This window comes from Bos indicus, chromosome 8 (genome assembly GCF_029378745.1).
Source record: "Bos indicus isolate NIAB-ARS_2022 breed Sahiwal x Tharparkar chromosome 8, NIAB-ARS_B.indTharparkar_mat_pri_1.0, whole genome shotgun sequence".
Classification (NCBI taxonomy): Eukaryota; Metazoa; Chordata; class Mammalia; order Artiodactyla; family Bovidae; genus Bos; species Bos indicus.
In genome coordinates, this window is record NC_091767.1 from 75718401 (window position 1) to 75743669 (window position 25269).

General features: G+C 46.7%; 1 protein-coding gene across 6 annotated transcripts in view; it reads right to left on the reverse strand.

The window, feature by feature from the left end:
• Positions 1-25269, reverse strand: part of FAM219A (family with sequence similarity 219 member A) — a 61485-nt gene that overhangs the window by 3480 nt on the left and 32736 nt on the right. For 3 of the 6 annotated variants that reach the window (XM_019966438.2, XM_070795014.1, XM_019966437.2), the window contains exons 2-5: positions 6089-6188; positions 2658-2760; positions 2318-2398; positions 1647-1701 (exon numbers count right to left, since the gene is read on the reverse strand). In XM_019966438.2, the coding sequence (XP_019821997.1) occupies positions 1647-1701; positions 2318-2398; positions 2658-2760; positions 6089-6188 (339 nt within the window). The remainder of the gene's footprint in view (positions 1-1646; positions 1702-2317; positions 2399-2657; positions 2761-6088; positions 6189-25269) is intronic. The other 3 variants (XM_070795016.1, XM_070795017.1, XM_070795015.1) reach the window with 1 other exon arrangement.

A 25269-nucleotide genomic window follows, 5' to 3' on the forward strand; every position in this document is an offset into this window, starting at 1 on the left:
TTCCCAGCATCAGAGTCTTTTCCAATGAGTCAGTTCTTCACATCAGGTGGCCAAAGTATTGGAGTTTCAGCTTCAGCTTCAATCCTTACAATGAACATTCAGGACTGATTTCCTTCAGGATTGACTGGTTTGATCTCCTTGCAGTCAAGGGACTCTCAAGAGTCTTCTCCAACACCACAGTTCAAAAGCATCAATTCTTTGGTGTTCAGCCTTCTTTATGGTCCAACTCTCACATCCATACATGACTACTGGAAAAACCATAGCTTTGACTAGACAGACCTTTGTTGGCAAAATAAAGTCTCTGCATTTTAATATGCTGTCTAGGTTGGTCATTGCTTTTCTTCCAAGGAGCAAGTGTGTTTTAATCTCATGGCTGCAATCACCATCTGCAGTGATTTTGGAGCCCCCCAAAATAAAGTCTGTCACTATTTCCATTGTTTCCCCATCTATTTGCCATGAAGTGATGGGACCAGATACCGTGATCTTAGTTTTCTGAATGTTGAGCTTTAAGCCAACTTTTTCACTCTCCTCTTTCACTTTCATCAAGAGGCTCTTTAGTTCTTCTTCACTTTCTGCCATAAGGGTGGTGTCATCTGCATATCTGAGGTTATTGATATTTCTCCCAGCAATCTTGATTCCGGCTTGTGCTTCATCCAGCCTGGCATTTTGCATGATGTACACTGCATATAAGCTAAATAAGCAGGGTGACAATATACAGCCTTGACGTACTCCTTTCCGATTGGTACCAGTCTGTTGTTCCATGTCCAGTTCTAACTGTTGCTTCTCGACTTGCATACAGATTTCTCTGGAGGCAGGAAAGGTGGTCTGGTATTTCCATCTCTTGAAGAATTTTCCACAGTTTATTGTGATCCACACAGTAAAAGGCTTTGGCATAGTCAATAAAGCAGAAGTACATGTTTTTCTGGAACTCTCTTGCTTTTTCTACGATCCAGCAGATGTTGGCAATTTGATCTCTGGTTCCTCTACCTTTTCTAAATCCAGCTTGAACATCTGGAAGTTCATGGTTCACGTATTGCTGAAGCCTGGCTTGGAGAATTTTGAACATTACTTCACTAGTGTGTGAAATGAGTGCAATTGTGCAGTTGTTTGAACATTCTTTGGCATTGCCTTTCTTTGAGATTGGAATGAACACTGACCTTTTCCAGTCCTATGGCCACTACTGAGTTTTCCAAACTTGCTGGCATATTGAGTGCAGCCCTTTCACAATGTCATCTTTTAGGATTTGAAATAACTCAACTGGAATTCCATCACCTCCACTAGCTTTGTTCATAGTGATGCTTCCTAAGGCCCACTTGACTTTGCATTCCAGCACTCAAGGTGAGTGATCACATCATCGTGGTTATCTGGATCATAAAGATCTTTTTTGTACAGTTCTTCTGTGTATTCTTGCCACCACTTCTTAATATCTTCTGCCTCTGTTAGGTCCATACCATTTCTGTCCTTTATTGAGCCCATCTTTGCATGAAATGTTCCCTTGGTATCTCTAATTTTCTTGAAGAGATCTCTAGTCTTTCCCATTCTATTGCCCACTGCTCTGCTCAGGGTGTTTTGGTGTTAGCCCCACCCCTTCCCCTATAGGTGGTCCTACTAAGGTGCGTTTAGGGCAGGAAGCAGTGGGGCCTCACCTCAGCAGAGGAGTAGCCAGAGGAGGAGTATCTGGACATGTCAAAGTCATCATCACTGGCGGCAGAGGAGAGAAGGCAAAGAGGAAGTGATTTCCAGACATTAAATAGAAAACTCTCTTTACCCTCCCCCACATCAGTCAATACTGCCCCCTCCCCCCACACTTCCAAATAAACGCACAATCTTAGCAGAAACCATGCTTGCTGTGGGAATGCAGTTTTAAGCCAGGTTCCTTAGCCCCACCCTTCTAAATAGTTACTACCCTTAACCTCTTTCTAAATCAAGCTGCTACTACCCCACAGCCTTGCCCCTCTTTTTCCTAGGTTCAAATCACCTGGGTTTGTTGGGTTTTCCCAAAGTCTAGATCTAGGTAGGTCTGTGCCCCGCAGTAGGGCTCCTCCCTCAGAGTGGGCAGGGTACCACGGCATCAGGGCCCATTCTAGGGGCAGCTGCCAGGTCAGCTGTCCTGGAACAGCAGCAGATTGCACTGATCCCCTTTTCTGTCTCTGCTCCCCCCATCTCCATTCTTTGGGGATTCACCCTTGGAGAGCTCCTGGCTGAGGGACACCCTCATTCTGACAGTAAAGCAGGTGTGGCCTGTTCAGCCCACTTGTTTATTCCCATTCCCACACTGCTCTGGCTTGCCTGGCTGCCCCGATGTCTCCATACACACCTGTCCGTGTCAAGGGCTACCAGTGGTTTCTCATCCGGGCTCTGGTCAAGCGAGGAGTAGCCTTTATTTGGGACAACCAGCCTGGGTGGAGAATTTGAGGGACTGGATTGGCAACTGAAGCACACCAGCATGGCAAGGAACTGGGTTGGGCCACACCCTACAACCTCCCTCTCCACCCCCACCCCACCCTACCCCATCCCACCCCACCACCTTGATCCGATGAGATTCTCTCCTCTCAGAGAGGAGCTGGGCCTGAGGAGGGAGGGAAGAGGGGAGGCTCAGAACCAGCAGAGACAGGAGCCGGCTGGCAGGGTCCGGGTGGGGTGGGGCGGGGCCCTACCTTGTCCGGGCCATGACATTGTTCTTCTTGGGTTGCTGGTTGACAGGGCTACCCATGCTGCCATTCTTCAGGGATCCCTTCCGGGCCAGCTCCCGCTGCTTCTCTGCAGGGGAACATGGGAAAGAAGCTGTGTCCTGCCACCAGGGCCAACCTGCCTTACCACTCAGGACAGCCTGGGCTGGCCTCCATGGTGAAACCCCTTGCTTCTCTAAGAACTGAGGCAAGGATCCAACTCTAGGCCCTGCATCTTGAAAGAGACAGTGCTTTGCTCTGCCCAACCTGAGGAAGATAGTGAAGGGCGACAGGAGGAGGCTGACCCCCATCTTCCAGGAACTGTACTCCCAAGTGGGCTAGCTAGCATGTGTTTGATCCAGAGAAAGGCTGGAGAGGGAGAGATGGAATAGAAGGGTGGCAGGGCTTCCTGCAGGTGACACCTTGAGGTGGAGTGTGAAAATGTTAGTCGCTCAGTTGTGTCCAACTGTGTGTGACCCCATAGACTGTAGCCCACCAGGCTTCTTTGTCTGCTAGCTTCCGCTAGGCAAGAACACTGGAGTGGGTAGCCATTCCTTTCTCCAGGGGGTCTTCCCAACCTAGGGATTGAACCTGGGTCTCCTGCACTGCAGGCAGATGTTCTACCTTCTGAACCACCAGGGAAGCCCACTTGAGGTAGAGAGAGGAGGGCATTTGAGGAAGGAAGGGTAGTGTATAGAAAAGTGCATTTAGAAGTGAGTTTAATAAGTGTGGATCTGGACCGGATGGAAGGATGAAGATGGAGGAAGGTCAGGTTAGAAAAGTTGGACACATTTATTCAGTCATTTATTTATTCAGCAGACATCTGTGTCACCAGTCACGTATGAGATCCTGTGCACAAGGGACTGGGGGCCCCTCTGATTACAGACTTGGAGCATGAAGGCCTGAATGCCAAGCAGAGGAGTCTGGGCTCAATGGAAAAGGAAGAGAAGCCGCTGAAGGTTGTGGAGCGGGAGGGGCAGCATGGGGCAGGCAGGGTAAGGGCAGCAGGCTGGGGGAGCCCTCTGCCGAGACTACTTCTGACTCCTCGGTCAGCCTGTGGATTCTCCGAGGCTCTAGAACCTACCAGATTCATGGGACTGGCAACCAAGGGACCCAGTGCCTGGTGTGTGGCTCTGCTACCAGATGTCAGTTTCTGCCTGGGCCCTACAGGAGGCCTGTCTACCCATTCCTCCTCCTCACAGCAGCTCCGATACCGGCAAAAGGACTGCCAGGGGAAAGCTCTCACAAAACAACAAGTTCCAGAGAGGAAGGATGGGATGGGCATTTATAGCTACTGTACTCTGGAATTTTCTCGACCTCCATGTCTCTCATCTCCCACTCTCTAACCCTCTTTCTTTGCCCTGCTCATCTGTCTCACGCCCTCAAACCCACCTCCACCTCCTTTCCCCGCAGGCAGCTGCCATTACCACCCCAAGCCTCTAGGGGGTGCAATTTGCCTTATAAGTTCCTGGTGGGGACTCTCCTCAGTGCAACTGGGATAAGGCTGTGAATTTTTCTAGAGGAGCTGTGGTGGTAATACAATGGTCAGCGGGGAAAACGTTGTTTTTAAAAGCATGCTGGAATTGTTTGAAACAGTGAAAAAATGCTAATAAACTGCAAAAGCAAACTACAGACTACAATGCAACTATTAAAAGAAGTCATTCTCTATATATTGATATTTTAGAAGGGGCTCTAAGACGTTAATCAGAAAACAAAAAAGAAAAAAATTTCAGAAAATGTGGACAGTATGATACCACTTGTGTTTAAATATAAAATAAAACTAGAAAAAACTAAAAACCAAAAACAAAACGCTTGGAATGATGATCTCTGAGGAGAAAATGACGGGAAAGAGTAAAGAAGTTATACTTGTTAAATACTTGTGTTGTTAAATTAAACAATAATAAGCAAATAAACTGGCTGCAGTTTGAGTCTGGTGTCCTGTCCTGGGAAGACGAATAAATTCCACAGAGAGGACTGTTCTCTTGTTTAGAAAAACAGCCTGAGGGGCTCCCTGGATTTGGTCTGGAAGGAGAAAAGCAAGTTAAAAGGAAAAAAGAAAAGCTGAATAATATAACAGGACTCTGAAAAGGTGTCCTGGCAGCTGCAGAGCAAGGTTTGAAACAGATTTCTCAGGACTAAGGAGAGGGCCCAGTATTTGATGGGCAGTTGGAGCCTGGGGAGAAAGATGAGCAGGAGTGCAGCCGGGATGGCAGAGAAGTTCTGAAGGATGGTCATGGCCTGCATTTAATTGTTAACTCTTTCCTGGATGTACTGTGTGAGCTATATTTTCACTCATGAAAACAAATTGTTTATTTATTTATTGACGGCTGCACCTCATGGCCTGTGGGATCTTAGTACCCTGACCAGGGACTGAATCCAGGCCCTCAGCAGTGGAAATGAAGTGTCCTAACCACTGGACTGCCAGGAATTCCTGAAACCATTTTTTTTGTTTGTTTTTTGTTTTTTCACGGTGCTGTGATCTTTATTCCATTAAATGACCTTAAAACTAAGAAACAGAAACATGCTTTTATACTAATAGCATAATCTAATCCATTGCACTTTTTAAAAAGTATATTAAATTTTAAAGCCATTCAAAAAGTCTAGAAGGAAGAAAGTGCTTTTAACAAATCATTTTTTTGAAAGAGAAGAGAAATCAGAGAAGAAAATTTGTATACGCTCAAAATTAGTGAAACCATTTTTTAAAAATTAGAAGTCTGTTATGTATGGCAGCCTTGGGTGAGTGAGATGGTCCCTGAGGGAGAGAGGTGGTGTTTGGGGGGAGGTAAAGCAAGTGCAGCAGCTGAAGGAGCTCTGGGCAGTGACTGGGAGAGAGGTGGCTCAAAGGATCGGGCGGCAGCATAAACTGACTTTGGAGTGGACGTGAGATAAACCCCCAAGGTGACCCTGGGAAGCCAGGAGAGCTTTGGGTTTATTAAGAAACTAAGGGAAAGTTCCTCCAAACAGGAGCCAACAAGATCCGGAGATATCCAGATAGGCTGACTAGGAAGGGAGAGAGGGGCTCAGCTTCTAGGGGAGAGGAGCCAGGTTCCAGGCTTCGGGAGCCTCACTCCTTTCTGCCCTCAGACACAGGAACTGATGCCCACTTCTAAGGCAGCTTCCTCTCAACCTGGTCCAGTGTCTGATGGGGCTTCCGACCCTCTCTCTGGGGTTCCTGCAGCTATGCTCCAGAACACCTGGAACCTTCTGGGCCCTAGAGATGCCTCTAGAGCTCTGGGCGTCTGTAGAGAATTATCACCTCCCTCTTGGCCTTGCAGGAGAGAAGGTACCTGGTGGTGCCAGTGACTTCGTGGCTAGAGTCTTAGAATTATCTAGCCTGAGCTGTACCTCTTTGCAGACCCAGCCCAGCGCACCTTGCCTGTCCACGCCCAACATCTCCCTCACCCCCCAGACACACTCACCCAGCTTCACTTGGAGCGGGGATGGTTTGTAATTCATGGCTACTGACTCACCCTCCCGGGCGTCACAGTCTCCGTCTGAGATGGAGGCGGCGGCTGGGTCCTGGGGGAGAAAGCAGGGGGACAGGGAGCTGTTAGGAGGTGAACACAGGGGGCTGTTCTCACCTGTCCTCTGTGGGTATTTCTCCCTGGCAGCAGGTGGCGTTCAGGAAGGGAGGGATAGACCCGTCTACCACGGAAGGAAGATCGGGAGCTGGGTGGAAGAGCCCAGGATCTCGGCCCCATTTACACCCATCTGGGTGTCTGTCCTTTAAGTCCCATGTCATCTGCCACCCCCAGGAAGCCTACTGTGATTCTTTAAACCCACAGGACCTTCTCTTGCCTCCCATACTAGTCGCCATGCTCCTTAGGGCCCTGCCTTGTTTAGAAAGATCTTTCTAGGTTCCTGTGAGTTTAAGTCTGGATTAAGGTCTGAGCAGGTGCTCCCTGAGACGGGCCTTCTTCCTCTGTTTCCCCAGCTCTGGCTGATCCCTTCCCAGGATCCAGAGAACTAACTGGCTGAGCCAGGCTAGACTTCCAGGCTGTAGCCATGCAGTTCTGGTGAGAACGTCTCCATTTCACAGATGGATCCTAAAGAGTGTCTCCCGAGAGAACCTGAATGGTTGGCTTGGAATGGCAGGTGAGAAGACAAACAATGGCAAGTCAGCCGGTGGCCAGCTCATCCTGTGTTGCCCAGACAGGGCTGGACACTACAGATGACAAGACAGCATGCATTCTGTGCATTGTCCAGGGTCTGGAACCATTTTGGTCTCCCTCACTGCCCTCTTTACCGACTTCTTCCCATTGCTATGGGTGTTATGCTGCTCCAAGTCCTACTTTAGCCTCACTATTCTCTCCAGAACACCCCTAAATCTCTGCTACAAGATCCAGGGCCTTGTCCTACTCTGCCTCAGTCAGTTGGAAGGTGCTGGAGTCATTCACCCTCTCCCTGAGGAACTGATAACCAGCCATGGACATAGGATGCTGCCATCCTAACCATCCACCTAGGGTCACAGAGTGGTAAGCTTAAGGTCAGAGGATCGCAGAGAGGCTCCAGGGCTGTGCCTATTCTGCCTCTGGGGACACGGAGAGCAGACAGAGAGGCAGGGAGAATGCTGGAGGATGGGCCCTGTGGGGCCAGGCCCAGGGATCTGAGTGGCTTCTGGTGACTGTTAAAGGAAGGCTATGCAGCCATTATGGTGGTTTAGTTTCCCTTTAGAATGAAGCAGGGGGGATGAAAACATGCTTGCCACTAAAGGAAAAGGGAAAAGTCTAGAATGTTTTAGAGGGAAATCCTGGCCTTGTCTGTGTTTCTTTAGGCCATCCAGAGTGCAAGGCCTGGGTGGGCTGTGTTGCCACAGTGGTTTGTGAGTTCCTGAGGGCAGAACCCGGGCCTGTGTCCTCTTCTCTGATTCCCAGCCTTAGCTGTCAGGGAATGGGACAGAAGGGTAGAACAGGTTTGGGGGACTGGGGGCTCAGTGCATGCATCCCAGGCAACCTCCCAAGCCACTGGTCTTTCCACGTCCTTCATCCTCTGCCTCCCTGGCTCGTCTCCTCCTTGGGAGACTGATCTCTGGCAGCACCTGTCCCCTGCTGCCCTGGAGAAGGAGGCCTCTAGTGACCCATCCATGTCTCTCTGTGGTCAAAACAGTGCTGCCTGCAGGGGACATGGAGACCAGCCGGTGAGCACTAGGCTGCAGGGACGCTCACTCCCAAGGCCGCCTGAGCGAGGGCTTCTCAAAGGTAGAACCCACAAACGTGCCTGTGGGGCCCTCCCAGGGATGCACTGGCAGATTTCTAATTTCCTTTCCTCTTTCTGTAGTGTTTGTCACATGTCACACACACTATGTCCATTTGGAAAGGGTTCCTCCCCTGGCTTCCAGGACACTATGCCCCCTGGCTCATCTTGCCTCTTTGACCATCACCTCTGCTTTCTCCCACAGTTAACTTCAAGAACTCAAGTGCTTGGGCGTTTGTGGCTAACTTTTCTCTCCTTGATGCAGATGAGTCCATCAGAGTGTCTTTTCTCAGGCTGGAGGTCCTGGGTGGCAACACTGGAGGGGGCCAGTGCAGGAAGGATGGGGCCTGAGTGGGAAGCTGTTGAGTGACTCTGGTCACAGGGACCCACATGTGTTCCCTAAGGCCACTGGGATTCCTGAGTGACACTGCCAATCCCTTTAGGTCAAGAGCCAGCATGTAAAGCCCTAGACTATGAGGTCCCATTCAGCGTTTCCCCATCACTGTCCTTGATGGAAGGCCAACTTTGAGGCAGGAACAAAGATTCTGGCACTGTGCCTGCAAACTCAAGCCTTCACTGTGGGCTTCCTGTATGTCTTTCCTGGGAAGTGCAGCCAATGCACCATGACCACCACATGGAAATATAATCAGGGAGATTAGATGTGAAATATTCATGAATACAAGTATCAGAGAGGAATCCAGGCAGAAGGAAGCATCTGGCTCGAAGAAATCAGGGAAAATTTAAAATGCCCCCCAAGGACATCTGACAGGAGTTAGCTAGATCCAGAAACTAGAGTGGTGATTAGCAAGGTTATTAATAAACACTCAGCAGAGACAGACATTGAAATGCATCTCTAACAGCAGCGCATGTTTCTACAACCCTGCACGCAAATTCTCCAAAGACTATGGAGATGATTAATAGCTCAATCTCACTGTTTCTGGGATGGAATAAATCAGCTAATGACCAGCGCAAAACCAATATAACTAGAGGAAGGCAGAAGTACCAGAAGAATCTTCAGAGTTAGTCTGGTCCAGTGATTTTTATTCAACTGTGTTTCCTGAACCCTGGGCCTTGGGCAGGGCTGAGTGCGAAAGGAGAGCAACAGGAGGGGGTCTGGCTTCCCTAAAACTAGAATAGATCCGTTTTTACATATTTATTTGGCTTTATCAGGTCTTAGCTGTGGCACACGGGATTCCACTGTGTCATGTGGGATCTTGCATTGCGGTGCGTGGGCTCTCTGGTTGTGGTGCATAGGCATGTTGCGGCACACAGGGCTTAGCTACTCTGCAACACAGGGGATCCTAGTTCCCGGACCAGGTATCAAACCCGCATCCCCTGCATTGCAAGGTGATTCCCAACCACTGGACCATCAGGGAAATCCCCAGAATAGATCCATTTTGATTTCACTTACATAGGAGTCTTTTCTGCAAGATTTTGGTTGAAGAAAAGGTTTTATTGCTTTAAAAGAAAGGTGGGGGAGGGAGTTTAAAACACATTGATTTAGCCCAATCTTTTAAAAATGCTTTACTATAGAACTTATTAAATTTACATGAAAACAGAGAAAACAGTATAGTGAGATCCTGGGTACCTATCAAACAAATTACTAGCTTCAACAAATTACCACTTAGACTACTCTTTAAAAAAAAAATCTTGGCTCCTCCATTTATAACACTAGCTATGTGATCTGGGCTTTAGTTTCTACATCTGTAAAGTGGGGCTTATACTAATACCTATGTCAAAGGTTTCTGTGAGGATAAAGTGAGACTATGTAATCTAGTGCTTAATATGCAAGCATTTAGAGTAGTATTTAGTATATATATAGGACTTCCCTGGTGGCTCAGATGATAAAGCGTCTGTCTACAATGCGGGAGACCTGGGTTCGATCCCTGGGTCAGGAAGATTCCCTGGAGAAGGAAATAGCAACCCACTCCAGTACTCTTGCCTAGAAAATCCCATGGACGGAGGAGCCTGGTGCAGGCTACCGCCCATGGGGTCACAAAGAGTCGGACATGACTGAATGACTTCACTTCCACTTTAGTATATATACTACATCCAGCACACTCTATGTGTGGTATAGCTATGAGGCTTTTATTAGTACAGGCTCTGTGGGACACACAGCCATGAACAGTGTACTCTGGCAGTGACCAATCCACAGCAGCAGGCCTGTCACCACCCAGGTTGGGGCCTGGCTTATGTGGGGAGATATCTGTGGAAGAGATGCTCACTCAACAGGGTGAGGAGGGGCCTGATCAGGGAGCATTCTGTCTCCTCTCTCTCCTCACTTCCTTACGCTGCATTTCCCTCAGTTATCAGCGGTCAGCCTGGGGCTCATCAAGATATATAGAAATAGACCCATTCTTAAGGAGCTCCCGGTAATTATCAGTAAATGTAACAAGAGCCATAAATGTAGAGGGAAAGGGACAAAGGGAGGGTGGTCAGAGAAAACTTCCCAGAGGAGGACTTTTGAAAAGATCTCCAAACATCAGTTTCCCAGTTATCTTAAGAGGAAGGATGTTCAGGGAACATCTGCAAAGGCTCAGAAGCCTGAAACTAGCATTGCACATTCAAGAAACAGTCAATATTTTGCTACAGTGGAAACCTAGAAGGTATGATGATGAACAGTGACAGGAAATAAAGTTGCAGGGCCAGCAGGGCTCAGATGATGGTGGAAGATGGGCCTTGATTTTGTTCTTTACTCAGAAGATGGTGGCAGAGGAGCCAGTGAAGCCTTGAGTAGGGGAGTAACATGATGAGATTTGAGATGGAGAAGGACACTCTAAAAGTCATGTACAAGATTTGTGGGAAGGAAATGAGACTGGGATTTAGGGAACTATTGCAACAGTGCCAGCAAGAGATGACAGAGACCTGAACTAAGCAGAAGATAAAAAGCCATAAAGGAGGATGTTAAAGAGAGTAGAGTGGCAGATCTCAGAGATAAAATGTAGAAGGAGTCCAGACACTCCTAGTTTTCTGTGTGGGGTAACTGGGAAAGGGATGCTTGTAGTAATTATTAAAACAGACAATGCAGGAGAAGGCATAACTATGGTCAGGGAAAACCAGATGAGCTCAGTTTGGGACAGGTTGAGCTTTGAAGTGTCTTTTGGACACTAGATGACATCATTAGTCAGTAGGAATTGAGGTTCAGGATCTCAAGGAAGAGCTGTGGACTGATGGTAATTGAAGCCCACAGAGGAGAATAACCTCAGGGAGAACAAGCACAGTGAAGCAGACAGGAACCAAGAATAGAGTCCTGGAGAGCATCCAACCTTAGGAAATGAGTGGAAGAAGAAGACTGAGTAGGAGCAGAAAGACAAGATGTAGAAAAAGATCCAGGAAGATATTCAAGCAGTTTTCAGGTGAAACAAATCAACAGTGTCAAAACTAATACATGATTCCATAAGATAAAGATAATATTTAGAAGTGAGGAAGTCATAGGTGACCTCAGCAAACAGAGTTTTGGTTGAATGGTAAGAACAGAGCCCAGAATACAAGGGATGTAGGAGGGAATAGGAGATGAGGAAGTAGAAACAGTGAACACAGGCTGTTCTCTCAAGGAGCTAAACTGAGAAGACAGAGTGAGAATGAATGCCAGTCAGAGAGTTTTGGAGTTGAAGGATTCTTTGAAGGGAGGGAACACATGACCACTGTTTCACATTGAGGGGAAGAAAATTGAGTAGAAAGGGAGATGTTTGATGGACTATGGTCTTTGAGGAGTCAAGAGAAGATAGAACCAGAATCAGATAAGAGGAGGAACACTCCTTGCTGAAATGGAAGGGAGGTGAAAATAGGTGGAGGATGCAGATAACATGGAGACAGAAAGGTGGGGGGAAAGTTAAGGGAGTTCATTTCTAAAAGCCTAGTTAAGTAAAAGAAGGGGGAAAATGCTAAGGGGTTTAGGAAAAGAGGGACTCTTGGTGGCTGGATAGGAGTGGAAGCAGACCAGACTGGCAGGGGTTTCAGCTACAAATCCTCAACTTTCACCAGCTCTTGATCTTGCCTTCAGGATGAAAGGCACTCTCCGTGGTGCTGAACAATTTTGCCTTTGTCTTATGGACTGAACACAGATGATTCAAGGTAACAACATGATTCAATTTTCACTTTCCCACAGGAAAGGTAACCTCTGTCCTCACCTTCAAGCACTAATTTTCAGGAAGATGGAAAATGAAATGGATTTAGAATGAGGTATGAAGAGGCAAAGTGCTTGTATCAACATTATCTAACCTCTCTTTGCCTAACGCACATGAATTTTTCTCTAGTTTTAGGAGGGAGCTGGTGGAAGCAGTTCTGAGTTATTAAATGCTGAAAGGCTACCTCTGGAATAGTCATGTCTGTACTCTGTTCAGTTCCCCTGGGAGAAAGTAGAACAGACTTAGAGCAGGAAAAGGAACAGGGCCAGGAGGACAGGTAGTACTGAGAAGGAAAGGAAAATGGGGTGATCTGGAGCTCAGGCCACTCTCTGATGGGCAGAGACTGCAAGATAGGGTATCAAAGACCAACTCTGTTTCTGTCACAAGTGGTTCAGCTCAGAAACTTCCTGAGGCTGTGGCTCCCTGAAGAGTTATGCCATTCCCCCAAAACATCCCTTGGCAGTATGTGGTAATAAGCATGTTTAGTCTCAATATTATAGAGGGAGATCCAAAAGAATGCAACTCTATGCCTTTCTGTCCAATGCCCATGGCTTGGCAGAAACCTAACGTCCAGTCCAAGAATATTCAGTAGCAGTTTAGGCATTGGTTAAACCTCTCAGCTTCCCTGCAGATGGCTGTCCATTCAGCCTCTAAGGCATTCCCATCCCTCTCTGGCTCAACATGAGAATAATTTGGCCAATGACAGTTCCTACTCCAGAGAAGGATCTGAGGTCCTGTGAGTACCATGGTTGGGGAGCTCCCACTTTTATCCCCTGTCTCCCTCTTTGCTAGCATTTCTGCCAGGCAACTGGCCAGGACTCCTATCCTTTCAGGACATATTAAGACCCTTAGGGGCCCCATTTATAGGGAAGGACAAAGACCTCTGTTAGGAGTAAGGTCTTTTGGGGGATATCTGGAAGGCGGTCAGGGAAACATAACGGAGACAGTCTCTCCAAATATTGTTTGTAGCTCTTACAAGGGCGGGGGTGAAGAACAGAAAAGCTAGGGAAGTCTATGAAGCCTGAATTTGAGAAAGGGGTCAGAGGACCCTGCCTAGTTCAAGGAGGCCTCTCTTATCAGTCTAAATCTCTTCACTCTTCAAGGTTTTTCTCTATAAGAAGACTCAGTTCAAACAAAGTCAATACTGAGTGGCCACTCCTTTCCAGCTCTGGACTGGGTGCTGGTAGTAGGGAAGAAAACACACCTTCTCCACATACACCACACTTCTGCAGAGCATTATGGGATGAAGCAAAGCTCCCTAGAAGGAAGCTGAAAGGATTCTTGTGGCTGGGCTAGAGTTCAATAACTCAAGGGGGTCTTGTGTATAGCTGAAGATTTTCTGTTTCCTTAAACAGCTCCTAGGATGGAATTCATTCCCCAAAAGAAGCACCACCCACCAAGCTTTAGTAGCTTTGTGGTGACTGTCATTGGGAGAACCAAAATGCAGAGACCCATGGCTAGAAACAACTTTAGCCATGGCGAGTTTAATAGATTTTTCTATTATAAAGAGACACATGCTAAAATTAAAAAATCACATTTAGTTTTACCACTTTGAGGCAATCTTTGTTAACATTCTAGTGTATCTGAGTCTTTTATGTATACTACAGTAGCAACACTAAGGGGTTTCCCTCTCTAGGAGCTGGTGTTTTGCCTGTCCTCATGATTACAGGTGTGGGCCTCTAGGTAGGTACATTGTTGGGTCTGTGGGGTCCCGTCCTTGCTTACACCAGGTGGAGCCCATCAGAGCATCCCCCAGAATTGGGAAGTGGGGCTTCTATGAGGAGACGTGAAGCTTAAGACTATAGATTAGGTAGCAGAGAAGGTCACTGGCAGGGAGACAAGAATAAAGCTGATGTTCAGAAAGAAGAAACACAAGAGCTAGAAAGTCTTCCCTAGGTTTCAGGTTCTGGTTCTAGAACTTGTCCTGTCCCTCTAAGGTTTGATTACATGCCTGTCCTCTTGTATTAGGAGAAAATCTAGTGTCCTTACAGTCTAGTTACCTTTTTAGCTTAAACTAGCTTGAGTTGGATTTTGTTACTATAATCAGAAAGTATCTGCTAATAATTATTCATAGAACAACATTTAAAGAAAAACATCAGTTCAGTTCAGTTCAGTCGCTCAGTCATGTCCGACACTTTGCGACCCCATGAATCGCAGCACACCAGGCCTCCCTGTCCATCACCAACTCCCGGAGTTCACTCAGACTCACGTCCATCGAGTCAGTGATGCCATCCAGCCATCTCATCCTCTGTCGTCCCCTTCTCCTCTTGCCCCCAATCCCTCCCAGCATCAGAGTCTTTCCAATGAGGCAACTCTTCGCATGAGATGGCCAAAGTACTGGAGTTTCAGCTTTAGCATCATTCCTTCCAAAGAAATCCCAGGGCTGATCTCCTTCAGAATGGACTGGTTGGATCTCCTTGCAGTCCAAGGGACTCTCAAGAAAAACATACTGTATCTTATATTCTATATTTTAAAAAATTAGTATTAGGGCATATTCAACTCTCCATATTTTTACATAGTTTTCTTAACCATCAGCTTAATGGCTACATGATATCCATAAAGGGGACATACAATAACTTTTTAACCCTTCACTTATTTTGGACATTTAGGGTTTGCAATATTGCACTATTGTAAACCAAAAAGTGTGAATGCTTTTAAGATTCTTGATACATACTGCCAAACTGCTTTCCCAGAGGATTGTTCCAATTTACAAAGCTTCTAGTCACAACCAATAGCTATAGCTGGTTTTTTAGTATTTTATTTTTCACTGTGTACCAGGGTATTTCAGGTCATCACATCTATCTAACTGTTTTCCAAGAGAGCTCTTCTCTAGTCCTATTTGCCTGGTTCCCTCTGGGGAATCTTCTTTCAAAGAATAGAATTTCCTCTGGGCATCACCTGCCAGACAAAATATTCCTGACTTGAAGCTACTGATTAAGAACAAAAGGAGAGAAGACTATTACACTGCAGCTTGGCCAAGGCTCTACATGGAGCACTGTACTGTCAGGTAGCTGGCTGCCATGCTTCAGCTGGTCCCTGGCCCGTGCACATCAGCTGCAGGCACTGGGACTGAAGCTGCAGGTCCAGGAGGCAAACCTCACCGAGGAGGTCTCTCTTGCTTTCAGATTTGGGGTGAGACAATGAACCAAAATGGCTTTGGAGTTATTTCAGAAAGATAGGCAGCTCCCACTCCCTTACCTATTATTTAGTTTTCAAAAATAGCTACTCAGAAACAGGAGAGAAAAGCATGGTGAAAGATACAAAGCTAGCACTGGGATGGCAAAGAATTGGATTCATATAAAAAGAAAATTACATTTATTTATCTTGGCTATGCTGGGTCTTTGTTGCTGCGTAGGCTTTTCTCTAGTTATGGCGAGCAGGGGCTACTCTCTAGTTGCAGTGTGCAGGCTTCTTATTACAATGACTTCTCTTGTTGCTGAGCACATGGTTCCATGGCATTTGGGCTTCAGTAATCACGAGAGGGCTCAGTAGTTGTGGTGCATGGGCTTAGTTGCTCTGAGGCAGGTGGGGTCTCCCTGGACCAGGGATTAAACTGTGTCTCCTGAATTGGGAGGTGGATTCTTTACCACTGAGCCACCAGGGAAGCCCCAGATTCATTTGGGGGAGACAAGGGACCTGTGAATTTTTAAAATGATTTAGAATCCTGCTTTGCCTTCTCTGTGGTTAGGGCTGCTCATCCTAGATTGATGCTCTGTTGTTCCTATGCACCTGGAAATCCTATGAACAAAAAGCCTTTGTCTGGGAGATAGGGCAAATGCCTAACTCAGGGACAATTAGATAGAAACAGTGGCTTGGGGGAAGCCTCTGCAAAAAGGCCTAAGGGATGAGCCTCCTGACCCAGGAGATAGGGGCAGGGCCAGAAATTGAGAAACCTTGGTTCCTCCGGGAGGCTTGACTTGGCCTAGTCCTTGAACTTCATCCCTATCCCCAAGCTCATCCTCTGAGCCAGATATTAAGCAGGCTCCTGTCTTACCTTGGACTGGGCAGAGACACAGGTCTTAGCCTCTACAGTCTGGTGAACCAAAATGTTTTTGAGTCCCACTTCCTGCTCCCCCGTCACCGCTCCTATTTCAACCTCTTTAGGGAGAGGCCATCTCACTTAATGGAGAAAGGGGTGAAGGTGTAAAATTCTTTTAAAAAGTAGATCAACAATGGTTGAAGTGATAAATTTTATGTTATATTTGTTTTACCACAATAGGAAAAAATGAGGGAAAAAAGAGATTAACTGGTAGGGCCTGAGGCAGAAGAAGATGGTATGAGGGTAGGCAGTGGAGAAGGAGGCAGTCCCGTCTCTTATTTAATTCAGTTTCAGCCAACACAGACTTTGGAGATGAGACTTTGCATAGAAATGATTCCAAAATCGATCAAAATCAAGGGAGTTAAAGGGGCCAAGGGATCTGCGGTTCTAAGGGCCTTCTACTTGGACAGGGTCCAAAGGAGGCAAAGAAGGGGATGGATATTCAGGGGTAATAGGGCTTTAAGGAGTGTGGTCCAGAGGACCCTTTGGTTTCTTTCCAGGATGTGGATTCTAGTTCCCCAATGTAAGGAAGGAGGCACGGAACACCAAGGAGAGATGCTGCCAAGGAATTGATAGAGGGCATTTGGTTGGAGAGTCCTTGAGACTGGTCCCTTATCCCTGCACATGGTAGGGAGCTGAAACAAGAGAAATGTCAACAAACATTGACATTTGGTCTGCGCCAGACTACTTGTGGATGGATCTTCATCTGGATCTTGGCTCCAAATCTCACTTGAGGATGTTTGATAAGCTTCCATTACTCAAGAGACTGAGCCAAGCCTGCACTGGCTCATAACTCTTCTGGACTCCTGTATTTCCCAAGAAAGCAGTCATCTGAAAGTCTTTGGGATGTCTTCCCAGGGCTGCCATCTCTGACCCCTTTCCTCTGGTCTTGGAAGAGTAAAGAGCTTCATGTGTGTCGTAGACAATGGACTTGGAGGGCTGGTATGAAGTAGCTTCTCCCCTCTGTGGCATTTCCTGCCTCTGCCTTTTCTCTGCCTTACAGACTCTTAACTCTCCAGCCTCCATTATGCCTGGCAAGCACCACTTTTTGCTCATAAAGATGCCTTGCATCTCTCTGGCCAGAGCAGTCCCCTGTTCTTTCCTTTTTTTGGTCATCCCAATAATTAAGCACTGGTGAGCTTGAAAGTGAAGTGTTAGTCACTCTGTAATGTCCAACTCTTTGAGACCCCATGGACTGTAGCCCGCCAGGCTCTTCTGTCCCTGGGATTCTCTAGGCAAGAATACTGGAGTGGGTAGCCATTTCCTTCTCCAGGGGATCTTGCAGACCTAGGGATCAAATTTACATTGTAGGCAGATTCTTTATTGTCTGAGCCACCAGGGAAGCTTAATGCTTGCAACTTGTTCAAAAAAAAAAAAAAAAAAAGCAATTTGATGTTCACTGAAGACCAACAAGGGGGCAGGCAGGACAAAATGCATTTTGAGGAGAGAAAAACACCAAGACCTGGTTCTTGCCAAGAAGACTTTAGTCTAAAGGTGGGGAATTGACAGGCACACAAATTAGCCTGTTCAAGGCAGAGAGAGGAGCATGAGAGGCAGGAATGCATGAAGGGCGGGGGGAGCACAGAGAAGGTGATGGCAGTGGAGGTTGTTTATCCTCCCAGACAAAGAGGGTCAGGCTCTTCTCTGATCAGGGGGCTTCCCTTGTGACTCAGCTGGTAAAGAATCTGCCTGAAATGCAGGGGACCTGGGTTCGATCCCTAGGTTGGCAAGATCCTCTGGGGAAGGGAAAGGCTACCCATGCCAGTAGTTTGGCCTAGAGCATTCCATGGACTGTATAGTCCAGGGGGTGGCAAAGAGTCAGACATGACAGCAATTTGCACTTTTACTTTGATCAAAGCAGAGGATCAGCTCTTAGGTCAACAGGTACTTTGGCAAGAGGACTCAAAGCAATGATTGGTGAGGTTTAGCCCTAGGGCTAGGACTCTATTCTCACTACTTTTTAATGCTGCTGCTAGTACAACCCCTACTCTGTCACAGGGCACCCAGTCCACCCTGTTTCTGTGGGTCAAGTACAGAGATGCAAGGGGCTCAGTACATCAGGGGCTTTTCCTTTACCACAAGATGCACAGACAACTCTCCCATAAGGAAGGGGTAAAAGGCTGTAGGTAGATGGCTGGAAAGTGTTTTCATTGGGAAGGCAAACATGAATTCACAGTCCTAAGATAGGGATACGGTAGCTCTGGTGAAACAAACCCTTACTGGCCCCAGCAGTCACTTTCACCAGGCCTGTTTTGTGCAGCAGGGAGGTTGATGCTAAGGTGACTTGGGGGCTCAGGGCCTAGCCCAGGAGAGGAGGAGGTCAGAGAAGGGAGGGAGAGACTTGTGAACCCTATCTGAGTCTCCCTAGAGAAGTCAGATGGTGGTGGAAGAGTAGGGAGAGGGGAGGTTCTACACTAGCCCAAGCTCAAGGCAAGTTCTCAGCTGTGAAGACAGCCATTTGCTGGTTATGCATCTCTAGAGGGAAACATGGAGAAGGCAATGGCACCCCACTCCAGTACTCTTGCCTGGAAAATCCCATGGGTGGAGGAGCCTGGTAGGCTGCAGTCCATGGGGTCGCTAAGAGTCGGACACGACTGAGCGACTTCACTTTCACTTTTCACTTTCATGCATTGGAGAAGGAAATGGCAACCCACTCCAGTGTTCTTGCCTGGAGAATCCCAGGGATGGGGGAGCCTGGTGGGTTGCCGTCTATGGGGTCACACATAGTCAGACACGACTGAAGTGACTTAGCAGAGGGAAACAATACTCCTCTGCAAAGCTAGATGATCGTGGAGTCCCTGCTAGAGGGACTTCCCGGGCTCACGGTGGGAGGGAGTCTTTCCCTGCCCACCTGTCACTCCCTGGCTGGTGCAGTAATGCTGAATGGATAACTCAAGGCTACCACCTCAATCCTGAGGCATCCACAGGTAGGGACCCTGAAACAACAAATAATCAACACTTACTCAAAGAGCTCCCTAGAGCTCTGCAGCCCATCTCTCTGAGGAATGCCTTCTTTGCTCTGATTACATCTGAGCAGGCTTCATCTCTTCTAGACCATTCTGACACACCTGTACAGCTTATATCCTTCCACACCACTGAGCATATCTATGTACCTTTAGAGTGGTACTTTTTAAACAGTAAAGTGCATATAAATCATCTGAGAATATTGTTTAAATGTAGATTCTGATTCAGTAGGTCTGGAAAGTGAAAGTGTCAGAGTCTCAGTTGTGTCCAACTCTTTGCAATCCTATGGACTGTGGCCCGCCAGGTTCCTCTGTCCATGGGATTCTCCAGGCAAGAATATTGGAGTGGGTTGCTGTGCCCTCTTCCAGGGGATCTTCCCAACCCAGGGACTGAACCCAGGTCTCCAGCATTGCAGGTGGATTCTTTACCATTTGAGCTACCCAGGAGGGTCTCAGTAGGTCAGGAGTGGACATGAATATGAGTATCCACATTTCACAGAAGCTCCAAGGTGATACCAGTGTTCTTAGTCCAGGGTCCACACTTTGAAGAGCAGGCCAGCCCCTCTACACTGAGACCATGCCTGGGCAGCCCCTTAGAGTGCTCTCTGCCCCAGCCTTAATCTGGTTAATTCTTAGTGTGAAGAGAGGATGATGATTTGGTGGGGGAGGAGATTAGGGACCTACAGCAGCAGAGCTGCTGCTGTTGGAGGCAGCTCTGATAAGACCTCTAGCTGGGGCCAGGCCGGGAGCTGCTCAGAACAGCTTAGCCCAGGTGTGGTTCTTCTGGAATTTATCAAATTTTTTAGCTACTATCTCTTGAACATCTGCTCTATGAATAGTTATGGTGCTAGGTGTTTTATGTATGTTGTCTCATTTAATCCTCCGAAAAGACCAAGTAAGGTAAATATTCCCATTTCAGAAATGAAGAACCAGGTTGTATAAAGCAATATGTTCAAAGTCACACTTAGAAGGTGGAAGCACTAGGATTGGAATCTAATTTGCTCATTTTAAAATATCCCAGCTCCTCCTCAGAGACATCAGATGAAGTCATGAGATTAACAATACATTAGAACTTAGCTGAAGGACTGATGTCTTGTAAAGCAGGCACTTCAAAGGCTGGCACTAGTTTAATCACATCTCTAGTGCTCTGCACACTTTCAGAGCTCCTCTTGAGAAAATGGTATGCATGCTTTCTGATCACCGGCCTCCTGCTCAATGAGTTCTCCATAGAAGAAAGTATTAGAGCCATGAAGCTGTCAATAACTCAAGATGGAGAGAGAGAGACTGGCAGGAAGCAGCATGCAGGAAAAAATCCCTGAGAGCTGAGTGCTGAACCCATGAGAGGAATGCAGAGGGCAGTACAAGAAAGGGAGACAAAAAGGTCTCAGCTGCTCATTCATTTCAGGTCCCGCACTTTATATTACATTCTAGGCACTGTTCTGGGTGCTGCTGATACAAAGACGATATGGCCTTTGCCCATGAAGAGCTCATAGGCCAGTAAGTAAGGTAAATGAATACGCAGATAATTTTAATATTAATAATATGAGAAGGGCTAGAACAGAAAGAAGTTTGTGGTGAGTGTTTTAGGGACATAAGACAGAAGTATCTATCCCACTCTTGGGAATTAGGGAAGACTTCTTCAAAGAAAGCTGAGGCATGAAGGATGAGTAGGAGGTAGATGTGAACCAGACAAAGAAAGGAACAGGAAAGGAGGGGAGTGGGATGAATTAGGAGATTGGGATTGACATACATACATTACTATGTACAAATAACTAATAGATCACTAATGAGAACAGGAAACTATTCAGTGCTCTGTGGTGACCTAAATGGGACGGAAATCCAAAAAAGGGGATATATGGACACACATGACTGATTTGCTTTGCTGTATAGCAGAAACTAATACAATATTGTAAACCAACAATATCCCAATAAAAATTAATTTAAAAAAGAAAGGAATAGATAACAAAAAAGAAAAGGGAGTGGGAAGAAGACACTCATGACTATATGGCAGGCAGAAGGAACGGCTCAATCTTGCTGGGATATTACAAGTAGGGGTGAAGTGGGAGATGATGGGACTAGAATGGGACGAAGGCTTAAAATCATGAAGGGCTTTGTACGTCCTGTTCAGGGCTTTGGACTTTAACTGGAAATAATGGGGAGCAATTGAAAGACTTTAAGCCCATTGTCAGATTTATAGAAGTAGATCACTCTGGGAGCGGTGTGGGAGAATAGGAAGGAATGCGCAAACTAAAGGCAGGGCAGAGGCAGAGGCATTGCAAGAGGTGATAAAAGGTGGCAAAAGGCAGTCAGTGGGGTTGGAGCAAAGGGGATGCAGAAGAAAAACACGTCGAGGTCAAACTGTCAGGACTCAGTGGCTGATTGCATCTGAGTTTGAGGGAAAGACCTTGGCTAGGATGACTCCCAAGTTTTTTCCTGACTCAGGTGCCTGAGTGAATTGTGATACCACCAGATAACAGAGAAACAGAAATAAGAGTAAGTTTAATGATTTTGTTTTGTGCAGGGGTGTGTGTATGTGTGACTATAAATATGAAAGTGGGAAGAAAGAACTTGGCCAGCACCAAAGCTAAAGGGGGTGGGTAGAAGACTGACAGCTGTGGTCAGACAGACAGGGGACCAAGGGGAGGCTGATGTCATGGGTGTCAGGGAAGGATGAGGTCTTGACAAGGACAATGAGACTAGGGGATGGTTAAGACTGGGGGAAAGAGCCAACAGAGAAGGGTGAGCTATTCAAGGACATCCAGAAAAAGAACTTAAGACATAGTGCTTGTTCTTTGGTTTGCTGACACTTTGGCAAAAACTTAACTTTGTTCTCAACAATTATGGGTCTGATCTTTGGGAAGCTTGAGACTCCCCACAGAGAGAAACCCTTCAGTAGAGAAGTCCAGCCATGGTCCGGAGATCAGGGCAGATTTGCTGTTTCTTGGAAGTGTGGGCAAGAGTGAGCTGAAGGCAAGGTGTTCTGACTGGGGTCTGACCAACCTCAAAATAACAGCAAGCAGAGGGGTGTGTAGTTGCCCCAAGTCCTGGGATGCCCCCCCATGAGATGGCAAAAACAGCAAAGATCCTTGGGTTCCTAGTCCTTCAGCAGGAAGCCTGCACAGACCTCATAAGAGCAGCCTAGGAATCTGGGGCAGAGGGATTCAAGGGGGACAGCTTGCATTGAGATTTTTCTAGAACCTGAATACCTGCTCCATCAACTATGAACATCCAGCGGAAGCTCAGTCTCAGAACCTATACTCTGAGTGACCATGATTATTTAGTGATCAGGATTTCATATTCTGAATACCTTCAATAACACGTTTCGGCAAAAGTAAGGTAAAACTAAAGAACTGCTTGACTTTATTTTTTTAATAGTTTTATTTCTAACATGGGGTCGCAAGGAGTCGGACACGACTGAGCGACTGAACTGAACTGAACTGATGCTGCTGCTGCTGCTAAGTCACTTCAGTCGTGTCCGACTCTGTGCGATTCCATAGACAGCAGCCCACCAGGCTCCTCCGTCCATGGGATTTTCCAGGCAAGAGTACTGGAGTGGGGTGCCCTTGCCTTCTCCACTAACATACTATAGCTTCTTTTTATTTCTTAAAAAAATTTTCTTTTTTTTTTTTTTGCCACACTATGTGGCTTGCAGGATTTTAGTTCCCCAACAAGGGATTGAATCCGGGTCATGGCAGTGAAAGCACCCAGTCCCAACCACTGGACCACCAGGGAACTCCTTGACTTATTAATAATTGCTAATCAGACACCCTTCTTACGCAGATGACATCACCCTTATGGCAGAAAGCAAAGAAGAACTAAAGAGCCTCTTGATGAAAGTGAAAGAGGAGAGTGAAAAAGTTGGCTTAAAGCTCAACATTCAGAAAACTAAGAAAATGGCATCCAGTCCCATCACTTCATGACAAACAGATGGGGAAACAATGGAAACAGTGACAGACTTTATTTTCTTGAGCTCCAGAATCACTGCAGATGGTGACTGCAGTCATGAAATTAAAAGACACTTGCTCCTTGGAAGAAAAGCTATGACAAACCTAGACAGTATATTAAAAAGCAGAAACATTACTTTGCCTACAAAGGTCCGTCTAATCAGTTATGATTTTTCCAGTAGTCATGTATAGATGTGAGAGTTGGACCATAAACAAGGCTGAACACTGAAGAATTGATGCTTTTGAACTGTGGTGTTGGAGAAGACTCTTGAGAGTCCCTTGACTGCAAGGAGATCAAACCAGTCAATCCTAAAGGAAATCAATCCTGAATATTTATTAGAAGGATGGAGCTGAAACCGAAGCTCCAATACTTTGACCACCTGATGCAAACAGCTGACTCTAGCAAAGACCCTGATGCCAGGAAAGATTGAAGGCAGGAGGAGAAGGGGATGACAGAGGATGAGACGGTTGGATGGCATCACCAGCTCAATGGATAGGAGTTTGGGCAAGCTCCGGGATATGGTGAAGGACAGGAAAGCCGGGCGTGCTGCCATCCATGGGGTTGCAAAGAGTTGGACACGACTGAGCCACTGAACTGAACTGAACTGTGAGAAAAGTTAGGGCATAGTACAGAGTGGATGTAATAGACCCTACTTTCTGTGTCTTCTGCAACCAAATGCCAGAACCTGTGAGAGTGCCCAGGGCACTGAAGTATAGGAGAGCCATGCTTGTGCTAGGGCAGAGGACTGGCAAATCCAATGAAGTTGGACTGACTTCTCCATGAACCTTGACTTTGGAGGCCTACTGTATTTTGAAAAAAGAAAAAAAAAAGTTTGGAAAATGAAGAGACTGTGTTTGGCTATTTATAAAAATAGATCTGTGAATGCTACTAGAGTTGAAGGAATGTTTTATGCTATTTGATACATTTGAAACAACCCAACAAGCTGAAAATTTTTTGCTGTGAAAGGAGTATTTGTTCTGTAGGGCTAAATTTTGGTTACAATAATAAAGGAAGCTCCAAATGTTCCTATATTCCCTGTCAGGGGAATAATGCTTTTTTCTTCACTCTACAACCTTATAGCAGTCAGAAAGTTAGTTACAAAGTTAGTCTCATCTCCGCTTCTAAGCAGCCCAGAATAACCATTTTTCAGGAGCATTTTGGCTTCCGTGTGTGCCATGTCTGTGTGCTAAGTTGTTTCAGTCTCCTCTGACTATTTGCAACCCCCTGACTGTAGCCCACCAGGCTCCTGTGTCCATGGGATTATCCAGGCAAGAATACTGGAGGGGTTGCCATGCCCTCCTCCAGGGGATCTTCCTGACCCAGGGATAGAACCCATATCTCTTACATCTCCTGCACTGGCAGGCAGGTTCTTTACCACTAGTGCCACCTGGGAAGCCCTTTGGCTTCTATGGTGGTGGTGGTTTAGTGACTAAGTCGTGTCCCCATGGACTGTAGCCCGCCAGGCTTCTCTGTCCATAGGATTTCCCAGGCAAGAATACTGGAGTGGGTTGTCATTTCCTTCTCCAGGGAATCTTCCCAACAGAGGGATCAAACCTGGGTCTCCTGCATTGCAGGCCTATTCTTTACCAACTGAGCTACCAGGGCTTCTATATGGACACATACTTTCACAGGCAGTAGGAATCTGCCTTGTCATATTATGGCCTCTACTCTTTCCCCTACTCCCTTCTATCTTTCACTCCAGTGAAAACCAAAGCATTGGCTCCCTGGTGATTTTATCCTATTGCGATGTTTAAGAGAGTAATTCTCCACTCCTTGTTACATGTAGCTGGGACTAGGACAAGTTCTTTCTGTATAGGTAGGAAAACTGATGGTCTGTGGGAAGAATTGGAAACTCCTGGGTGGCAGAGTACAGTCGACCCTGGGCTGCTCTGGATTCTGAGATAATTTTGCCACCCACCCACCTCTGGCCCAGTTCCAGCCAGCTGCAAATTGTCTGGATTGAGCTGCTTCGACTCACTGATGTTATCGGCCTCACAGTGCCTGGAGCACGCAGATAGGAACAGGCAATGGCGCCGTCTCACCGGACGTAGTAATGTAATTTAGTTTCTGAAATCCAAGTATAAAAGCTTGGAAGATGACTTTTTTTTAAATCTCCGTCCTCAGGAGTGGGGGTGACGGTGTGGAATTCCCAGCAGAACCATCTAAATAGGGAAATGGCTTCTGTCATATAGTAATAAATAGTTCAAAGCCATGCAGAAACACACAGAGAGGATTTGTACGGAAAGTAGGTGTTGAGTCGTTCTTGCTTCCTCTCTCCCACCTCCTCTGGGCTGTGAGGATCACTCTATTTGTGTGAACCCCAGGCGAGAGCC